Source organism: Arachis ipaensis, chromosome B2 (assembly GCF_059453495.1).
Source record: "Arachis ipaensis isolate K30076 ecotype BB chromosome B2, ASM5945349v1, whole genome shotgun sequence".
Classification (NCBI taxonomy): Eukaryota; Viridiplantae; Streptophyta; class Magnoliopsida; order Fabales; family Fabaceae; genus Arachis; species Arachis ipaensis.
Window position 1 is genome coordinate 117295606 of NC_142437.1, and position 11400 is coordinate 117307005.

The 11400-nt window shown below is 28.0% G+C and overlaps 1 protein-coding gene across 1 annotated transcript; it reads left to right on the top strand.

Annotated features, from left to right (window-relative positions):
* The first annotated feature begins 3019 nt into the window (after positions 1-3019).
* On the top strand, positions 3020-4714 carry LOC107625981 (AT-hook motif nuclear-localized protein 22). The gene has a single exon (XM_088503959.1). It carries the CDS (start codon positions 3645-3647, stop codon positions 4578-4580), a length of 936 nt encoding a protein of 311 aa, XP_088360085.1. The 5' UTR covers positions 3020-3644; the 3' UTR covers positions 4581-4714.
* Positions 4715-11400: the final 6686 nt, after the last annotated feature.

Here is an 11400-nt window from a genome sequence, read left to right on the forward strand (position 1 = left end):
ATGAAATTTTGGATAATAAATTTAGTTTGATCCTTATTAAATTTAAGTTTGATAATTAATAAACCAAAATCCTTGAGCCGATCGAGTTTAATTCTAATGACTTGAGTTTGAAATTTACTAAAATTGAGTTCCACTTAACTCACTTTCAATTCTAACACCTAATAAAATATAAAAATAAAAAACTAATAAAGCTATGAAAATTCTTGAAAAAAGAGAATTATATACATACTCCAATGAAAAACTAAAGATAACAATATGTCTAATGAGAAATTTTTTCTTAAAACAAATTATTCTTATTAAATCCAAATTTATTATATAATATTTATACAAACGTTTGCTCATAAAAAAAATTGATAAAAACCTGTAAAATGTGATGTATACATTTAGAGTGAATGGAATTTAAATGACACGATAAACTTGTATTCATCCCAATTTGTGTTTCCCTTTAAATTAAAATTTACCGCAAAGTAACAAACTTGGATTGGTCGAATGGTCAACTCATTCGTCTGCTTAAACAAGTGTCAAGGGTTTGAATCCTGCCTTGTGCATGTAGCAACCCATTGGCCAGCGGCAGATCTTTAAATAGAGTTTCAATCCGCGACGAATTAGTCCTTAGCCTGTCGGGTTGAGAGATACCGTGGGCAACAAAAAAAAAAAATTACCGCAAAGTGGAAAGTTGTAACGCACGGGACATGGCTGAACTTTGAAGTATTCCAATTCTAGGAACCATCAGAGGAAAGCAATCATGAGAGAGAGAGAGAGAGATATGAATGTGATCATTGGAAGAGAAGGTGCAGGCAGAGAGAGTTGGGGTAAAAAAAAAATAGAAAGCAAAAAAGAGGTACAAGGATTAAGGATTTTATTTATGGAATTGGAGTAAGCTAAGGTTTTTGGCCAATAATTAAGTGAAGGACAGAATGTGTTCCTAAATTTGCAGGCTTCTAAGGATGGAAAAGTTTTATTCTCACTATTAAACTGTAAAAACTACACCTTATTAAGATATTAATGAATAAAATTTAATTAAATATATTATAGATAAAATAAATTTATATATGAATTTAATTATATATAATATTACATCAGTAAAAATAATTATTTTTAAAATTGACGGTATAAATAGTTAATTAAAATTAAAAGGTACTATTGATGTTAAAATATTATATATAATATTACATCAGTAAAGATATATTAAAATTAAACTCTAATAAATATTAACAAACAAAAAAATAAAAAAAATAAAAAATGTACTATTGATTTTTATAAGTGATAAATAATTTATATATTTAATTTAATTTTTTATAAGAATATTTAAATATTTATTTAAAATTTAAGTAATTTTTTTATTTTCTTAATTTTCTCTCATTTGCATAAAAGTAATTAAGATTATCAAAAGAAATTCATCACATATATTAATATAGTATAATCATAAAATGATGAACTCATAGTAAAAAAAAAAAGTACATGAAATTGGTGCAGAGAATGGAACTATGGAAGTATGAACATGTGGGGGCCACGTCACCGCCCATGGGCACGCTGTGTTGATATAAGAATGAATCAAATTCATTCATTCATTCCATCATCTATCTCATTCCTTGGACCTAACCCTAACCCAACAGCGCAGTAACAAGTAACAACCCCCAAAAGGATTCCACATCAACCCTACTAAAATATAAATTAAAAATAGATATATAAATTCATCAATTATATTATATATACACTAAAATTAACTACTAAAAATTTTAGTTATTAAAATAAAATATATATTAAAAATAAATTAAATTGTACATCTATTTATATACCGATATATAATAGCTAATCTTAATAACTAATTTAAATATAAAAATAATATTTTAAATAAATTAATATGTATTACCAACTAGCTTCTCTATATTTTTAAATTTGACATATTCAATTTTTTTTTATCAAATATAGGAGACTCGAACCCGCAACCTCTTAATTGAGTATGAAAAGACTATGCCATTTGAGTTATAACTTATTGGCATAAAGTTTAAGCTGATTTTGGGGTTCACCAAGAATCGAACTCTTGACCTTTCAGATTTACAGATATTCAATTTCGAAATAAAACAGGAATATCAATTTATTCTTAAAATTTAAAATTTAGAAAATATGAATATATATTCAAATAAAATTTTAAGAAATTTTTGTAAGATATTTTTATCTCTCAAAAAGTTTTATTACATCAAGGTTCTCAAATTTTACAAAAACAAAATATATAGAGTGTGTTTAGTTTGAATTTTTATTTTTAGCATTTTTTATTTTTTAAATTTTGTAAAAAAATGAAAATAAGAGGTGAAAATAATTTTTTTATTATTTTTACTATTTTTACTTTTTTTTCACAAAATAAAAAAAACAAAAAATATTAAAAATAAAAACTATCAAATCAAACATAAATTCTTATCTTGTTCAGACTCCTTATTTTTATTTGGATAAACATATTTTTAAGAGTGTGATAAAAAAAATTTGTATGTCTTATTTTTTAGATTTTAACATAATAAATTTTTTTTAAGAACAACATGTCTGATTCAAAATTTTTTAAGAATCTATTTAAATACATAATTAAGAGAAATTTTACGTAATTAATATTTTTTTATTTTAGTTCTTTTTTTGTTTGAATAAAAATGAGTTAATTTTTTTCCTTTTATACGAAAATTATTGATTTTTAGCATTTTCTGATAATTAATACTAAAATTGTTGATAATTATAACGTTATTAGCATTATAATTTTAATTTTTTATGAAATATAGTAATTTTATTAAAAATTGAATACTAGAAGGAAAAACTTAAGAATAATATTAATTTTATTTTATTGTTACATATTTCAACTTTGTATATATCTTAACCTATAAAACTAGTACATCGATCATTTTAAAAGCCGGTTTTATTTTCTATTTTTAATATATATATAGAAGTAATATTAATATTTTAAAAGATACATGCAATTTTCCTTTTAAAAAAAATTATAAAGATAAAACAAATACCACCATCACCATCCACAGTTCCCTTCATAACCCAACACAAAACCCTCTCTAACTCATTTCTCTTTCTCCTCTCTCTTCTCTCTCTCTCAACTTTGAGATAACTCTCTCTTCTCTCTCTCTCTCTCTCTCTCTCTCTCTCTTACCTTATTTCCTCCAAACTCCAAGCTACCATTTCTTTCTCTCTCTTATTCGATGCTAAACAGCAAATCAACAAAGCATCATCATCATCACCACCACCTCCAACTCCCTCATCACGCATGAACAACAAATGGTGGAAACAATTCAGCTCACAATTTGGTGGCTTCTGTAGATAGAACAAAACAAATAAAAAAAAGGCTTGAATTCATTGCTCTACTTTTTCTCCATAACTCAAAGGTAAGTTTAGTTTACTCTCACCAAGTAGCATGCTACCACCACACCTAATTAGCCACGCCTATTAGCTCTTCTCCCACACATTCCTCAAACCCCAAAAAACACCAAACACAAATTCAAAAAACACCCTTCACCTTCTCTTTCTTTAATTTTCAAGAATCTTGCTACCTAGTTAGCTAGCTAGGGTTAATTGTGATACACAGAAAGAAAAGAAACAAGAAAACCGTTACATAATATCATTATTATTGAAGAACAAAGAAACAAGAATCATCTATGGACCCAGTTGCAGCACAAGGAAGACCTCTACCGCCTCCTTTTCTTACCAGAGACCTTCATCTACACCCTCACCATCAATTTCAACCACACCATAATCTCAACAACACCAACACCAACCAAACCACCGATTTGAATGACCAAAGCCGTGGCCAAAAGCGTGACCGTGCCGATGACCAGAACCCCGCCACCCCTCCTTCTACTGGAGACGGCAAGGATCCGCACTCCGGCGGAGGAGAATCCGGCGAGATCTCCAGGAGACCCAGGGGGAGACCAGCAGGCTCCAAGAACAAGCCTAAGCCACCCATCATCATCACAAGGGACAGTGCAAATGCTTTAAGATCTCATGTCATGGAAGTTGCAAACGGTTGTGACATCATGGAGAGTGTCACCGTCTTCGCGCGGCGGCGCCAACGCGGTGTCTGTATCCTCAGCGGCAGTGGAACGGTTACCAACGTCACTCTCCGGCAGCCGGCTTCGCCGGGTGCCGTAGTAACCCTACATGGTAGGTTTGAGATTCTGTCCCTGTCCGGATCATTCCTGCCGCCGCCGGCCCCGCCTGCAGCGTCAGGACTAGCCATATATCTGGCTGGTGGACAGGGACAGGTAGTAGGTGGGAGTGTGGTGGGCCCACTTTTGGCGGCCGGCCCGGTGGTGATCATGGCAGCCTCGTTCGGCAATGCAGCGTACGAGAGACTGCCACTAGAAGAGGAGGAGGGGTCCGTCCCCGTCTCTGGAAGCGGAGGCGGAGGACTAGGATCCCCTGGAATTGTAGGACAACAGCCACAGCCACAACCGCAACCGCAACAACTAGTGGGAGGAGATCCCAATAGTTCATCAATGTTTCATGGTGGAGTGCCTCAAAATCTTCTTAATTCATGCCAATTGCCAGCTGAAGGTTTCTGGGGTGGTTCCGGTGCACGTCCTCCCTTTTAATTATAATCCAAAAGAAAAAAAACATCATTTTCTGGTTAATTATTATTACCATGTTTTTTTTTTAATTTGATTTTGTTATCTTCTTTTTGACTTTATTATCTCTTTAATCAATGTTCATTCTCCTTCTTCTTCCATATAACCTAGTTTATTATCATGCTTTAATTTAATTGAAGAGGCCTTAATTATTAGCTTGGATGTTTAATTTGTTGTTATGATTATTATTGATATATATTTGGTCAGTGTTGAATTTGAAGAAGGATGTATAAATCATGAAATTTTGGTGGAGTTTGATTATTATTATTAATTACATCGTAATTAACCGGTTTAATTTTTCTATCTATGTTTTGTTTTTAACTTTTTATTTAATTTTATATATTTTTTCTTTCTAGTTGAGCTAATGTGTTCATAGTTGGCGTTGCTTCAAGATGAAGCAGTTACAGCAGCTACTAGCATGTGCTCTCTTTTCTTTCTCTCTGTCTTTGTCTCTTTCATTTTTCTCTCCCTCTGATTTCTCCATTACTGCTATTCTAGTACCTTGTCTCATAATTTATCAGTCAATCTTTGCAGAGGAATGGAAAAAAAAAAAGATAAACAGAGAGCGAAACACTTATTTTTATATATTTTTAATTATATTTTCCTTTTTCTATGTGTGCCTTTTTTTTTCTTGTTCCAGGTTTGTGGTTTCTAGTACTCCGAACCAAGATTCAGATTCTAGAAAATTATATATATATATATATATATATCTTACAATATAACCCCACCAAAAAAAAAATTATGGGCTTGTTTTTTTAATTATTTTTAATATCTACTTCAAGATAAAAAAAAAAAAGTGTTGGGAACACAATAATTAGGCCTCTTTGTAGTTAGAAGAACACTAAACTGAGACATGATTAGTATACATTTCTCACTTTCTATGCTACTAATTCTCATCATTACACCCAAACTCCCACATATTCTTAAAAATTAGTAGCACTATCATTACTATCATTATCCCATTCTATCTTTAATTAAAATTGGGTTTATCTAACGTGTATCCTTAAGATGATAAATTAGAAAAAAAAAAAGTTTTAAGAACACAAAAAAATTAAATTTTTTATTTATTAAATAAAATATTTAAATTATTTTATTAATAGTAGTTTAATCATGTATCCTTAGGACATATGTTATTAAATGTATTAAAATTATATATGACTAGATACATTAGTTTTGAATAGAGTAAATTATATATAGGCATTTTGGCATTAATGAAAGAAAAAATGATGAGTAATAGAAGAAGGAGTAGTGGGGGGTTATGGGCTTCACTAGTGAGTTTGTCTGTATATGATTAGGGTTTGGAGGCAGAGAAGAGCATTGGGTGTTGGGTCACACGTGCGCCCCTCTGTGGAAAAAAAAAAGCTCCTTTTCGAGGCAACATTGCAACCACAACACCACCACCACCATACAACCTTAGGGACAAACTGTTAAAGCCTTAAAGCTCTTCTCTCTCTCTCTCTCATTGCCACTAGATTATTGATAGGTAAAAAACAATGGATTTTCAAGTAAAATCAAAATTGAGGTATGTTATCAAGCTATTATTTATAATTTTTTTGTCTGACAAAAATATGATATATAGAATACTTATAAGGTGAATTTTAATATGATTATGTTTTGGTGATTATGATAATTATATAAGTATTATTAAAATTAAAGTTGTATTTTCTATGTTTTAATAATAAATTTAAAAAAAATATTTTTTAGAAAGCATTATTTAATAATAAAAAATATTATTTTAATTTTAATAATACTTTATAAAACACTAGAGTATAATCATTGCCGTAACATAATTATACTAGAATAATCCTACTTATAAATAGAAGACATTTATCACTCTTTGACCTAATTTTAGACCTAAATAACAATATAAAGTAAACATTTCATTGTTTATAACAATTTTTGTCATGAAATTTATTTTTAAAACTTAATAAGTTGAGAACAAAAAATACATAAATAATTATATTTTTGATATATTAAATTTGTTGTAGATCTTTAGTCATAAAATTCTAATACTGAGCCATAAAATATTTTTTCTCAAAATTTTAAACTAATAAAAAAATATATAAACAATTATATTTTGAATAATTTTTTATAACCGAGACTTTGGTCTTTATTTAGAATAAATTATAACCATATTTTTTACTATAAGAAAGCGAGGCACCTATCAGTGTTTCTTATATCTTATGTAAAAAATTTAATCTATCATCTCCCTTTTCATAGCTAGAGATTGAATTGTTATTTGATTTTGGTTTGGGAATATTAGATTATTACCCATAGATTTTTTTTTTATATTTATTTATTAGTTTCACTGGTATACAGTATAGTATATGTTTGGTTCATATATATATATGAAATTTATATTTAGAGAAGAATCTTGTGGTATATATTAAAATGGAGAGAGGAGAAAGAGAGATATAAATAAATTAAACTCAGAGTTTTGTCTTGGTTATGGAATAGATGCTCCTTGAAACCCTAGCTCTCTGAGGTGCTTCTTTACACTGTTATTCCACCAATGCCAACATCTACTACTTTCTTTATTTTAATTTATACATCCATCTTTTCCTTGGATTCTATTCTTAGCTTGTCCATTATTTTCCCTCTCTATAACTGATCACAAGTTTTTTTTTTTTTCTTATTATTTTTTTATATATTAGATTAGATCATCGGTTCCCAAAGATCATTCTCAATAATTATGAAAAACACTAGTACTGCCTCATGAAAAAGTCTATATATAGCACTACTTGCATTGTATATATATGTGTTAATTAATTGTGTGTCATATATATTTTAACACTGTCACATCCCAGCATGCAATAATATTCTTGCACTTTTGAGTTATTTCTTTAATATATACACATATATATAATATAGGAGTAACATATTATTATATTATATGTATGTCATAACATATCAAATCAAACTTATATATGTGTATATATATCAATTAATTTCACTGAATTTCATGTCCTCTTATTTTATTATTTCTATATATATTATTCAGATCATATGATAAAGGAAACCGAAGCATCTTGAATTGATCATCTATTTAATTAACGTTGTTTGGAGTCCTTTCATTCAGAATTGGGAACTGTCCCATGAACTTTAATTTATATCTTGACACTTATAATTCTATAACCCCTACTCATGCTATATAAATACGGTTTAAGGTTAAAATATACTCTTATGATGAACAATCATATCTTTTATCTTAATTAATACAATGATAAGCACACAATTTATAATTTTTTTGAGTGAATACCCATCCGGCCTCTGACAATTAACTCGAAAGGGCAACGAGGCTCCAAGAAAAAAAAAAACATCAAATCCGGCCTCTGATATTTTTTTTAGGGATTGATTAGCTCATGTGTCAAAAAAAATAACATTGATTTTTTTTAGCATAGGGGCCTCGTTGTCCTTTCGTAGTAATTGTCAAGTGACGGATTGAATTTTTTTTTTTTTGTCAAGAACCTCATTGTCTTTCGAGATAATTCTATTTTGCGTTTTTCTCAATTTGGGGGGTGTGTGTGACCAATTTAATTATCACTTCATGGTATAGCTATAATAAGAGAATCAAACCAAATAGTATGGAATATAAATAGTGGCACATTGCTTTAGTTCTTTAGTTTCATGTCATTCTTTCTCCTTAATTAATTTATCTACCTAACTGGAAAATAAACTTTTAATTTTAATTTCAGTCAACAATTCAAATAAATACAAATTAAGCATGAACACAATTATTTTTAGGATAATAATCAAAGAATAACTTTAGTTGGAGCTTTAATTTCATAATGAATCTTTAGAAGTGTAGTGTAAATAAATATTGGTGGACCAATACTAATGATGTGTGTTTGTTTTTAATTAATGATTATAACTTTCTGCTTCATCATGGTGAGCATCACTTCTAACTTGGAACTACATTATAATAGTTATATACAACTCAAAAGATAATAGAATTCCATGATGATAATGCAGGAATGAATCATCTCCTGAAATTTTTTACTTGGCAATTCATTATCTTTGATGATAAGCCTTGGCTATTATTTAATATTTAGGTCAAATCCAGCATAAATCCTCTCATCTATCCCAATTTTCTTGGCTACATAGTACATATATACCTTTAGAATTATTATATATAATTTTGTTCTTCTTTCTTTTCTAGGATAAATTTGATGATGTTAATCATGTGAAATTGGTGAATCTAAAGCTTTTCTATATTCTTCAAGGGTTGATTTTTGTCATAAATTTTTTAAAAATTAAATTGATAAAAAACGACACATAAATTATTATATTTTTAACAATTTTATGGGAGATAATAGGCGGCAAACATACATTTATTATTATTATTATTATTCAATATTTTAAGTTCATATTTTTTTTTTAAGTTCTGATAAAACTTTATAAATTAAACTTGGTAACTTATGCTATAAGTAGTGATTAAGTACATAAAAAAGTGTCATTGTTTGGAGTTTGGACAATGTAAGTTGAAATGGTTTTTTCATCTCAATCTCTATCCGAAACAACAAAATTTAATTGTCTATATATATCCTTCTTGAAGAAAAGATGTGTTAAGATGTGATAAGAGTACTTTAGTATGATCTCTATAATGTAGATTTTTTTTTTTTTTTTATAATATGGAATGCGAAATGATTATAACATTATAAGGGATAAAAAAATCTAACCATATATGACAACTATAAGCTATAGTAATTAAAAACTAAAGGAAATAATATATAGTGAGTGACCCTCTATCATATAGTATATATTAGTCACTTCATTAGAAATACTCTTAAGAGTAATTACAGTTTTAAGATTATGACTGACATTTTTTTTTTTTAGTTTTCTACGATGTTTTTTATTTCAGACTAATAATTAATTCGTTGTGAATTTGATACGATTGAGAAGAAGTTAGCTAGCATGTAAAATGCTTGGCAATTTCTTTTTCTGACCACGCACGTCTTTAGTAATAGTTTATGATTTGATTTCGATACAAGTAGTCAACTTACTTAAAGAAACTAATATACGTGTTTTATGAATTATATGCCATCTACGTGTTTGATGGATTATTTGCCATATTTTTAAACTGCATATTATTATTATTATTATTAATTATTAATGTCAAAAAATAAAGGGGGACAAATAAGTCCTCAGATAATATAATAGAGGAGGAAAATAATATATATGAGGTGGACAACATCCAATAATTAAAATCTCGTATTGCATCACTCTTATCGGCTTCCAAAAAAAAAATTAAAAAAAAAACTATTTACATCATTATTGAAATTATAGAAAAAATGGTACTACTAGAGGAAAGAAAGTGCAACAACTGATGAACTGAATAATACTCAATTCCTCAAACTGCTACTTAATTAACTCCAACAAGTTAATCTAGAAATAATGATAGTTGGGTTCAGTATATATGTACTAGCCTTTGAATAATTTTACCTTTCAAAGGTTTTCTTTTTTAATGTTTAGATGTCTCTCCCAAATAAAGAATATGTAATTGCTTTTCAATATAGAATAAGTTAATGTAAACATTTTTACTTATCGATAAACATGTATTACAAGTTTCATATAATAATAATATTAAACTAAAATTTAAATGAGTTTGACATGGATCATCCCATCAAAATCAAGATAAGATCTTCAAGCTCTTTCATATATAGACTTGACATACATATCCTTTAATACCATAATAAAAGAATATATATATTTATATATGTATGACCGTATGTAGGCATGTTTATGTATCTCTCGAATGGAAGAAAATACATGTCGTATGAAAGAGAGGGTATAGGCACGTGAAAGGGAGGAGGAAAGGGGAGCTAGATGTAACTCTTGTGCTTATCCGTTTCCCATTTTGGTCTATTAGCAGGTTCGTTGTATCTCATGACTTATTCAATAGCAAGAATTGAATGTGACAAATTGTATTTATCAAAGTAAACTTTACAAAATGATAAGAGAGTTCCATATGATTATGTCACAAAGCAATGTAAGCAAAGTATAGAAAAAAACAACAACATCAACTAGTAATTCCATGTCAAGTAGGTCCTAATATCTATCTATTTATCTATCTATTTATAATATATAAAAGCTAATACTAACTCTCTTCACAATGAGTTTAAATCATCTTTTCTTTGCTAATAATGCTACATTAGTAATTCTAATAACTTGGTAAAAGATGAAAATCAACCTATCACTATTTAATAAAATGTTTTAAAAAAATTAAAATAAAAAATTATTATCTATTATTATTCAATTAAAACATCAAGTACTAATTAAATGGAATAAACATACATTAAAAGTGTCATAATAATAATAATAATAATTATAAAAAATTTTAGTTACAAATATTTAAATTCTACAGCTTATACATATTAAGACTCTTACTACTCTTCATTTCTTAATTTCTCATACTAATTGTCAAAAATTCCTTAAATTTAATATAACATTTTTATATGTTTTTTATTCTCGTTTATTTATTTTTTTAATTATTTACAAACAAAAAAATCACAAAAAAAAAAAAAGACAAAGTGTGGCCATTAATGCAAATGAAAAAAAAATACAATTTTCTATAACTCTAATATAAATAATCTATATCTTTTTTAAAAATAAATAAATTCAAAATCTATTTATAATATATATTTTCTAAAATATTTTTAATATAACATTTATTAAAATATACTATATAATATAAATAATCTATGTCTCTACGAATTGCGTGAGTCTCCCTCTATTTTCATCTAATCTTAAAGCATGAGACTTAAAAGATTTACATTTATCAGGTAAA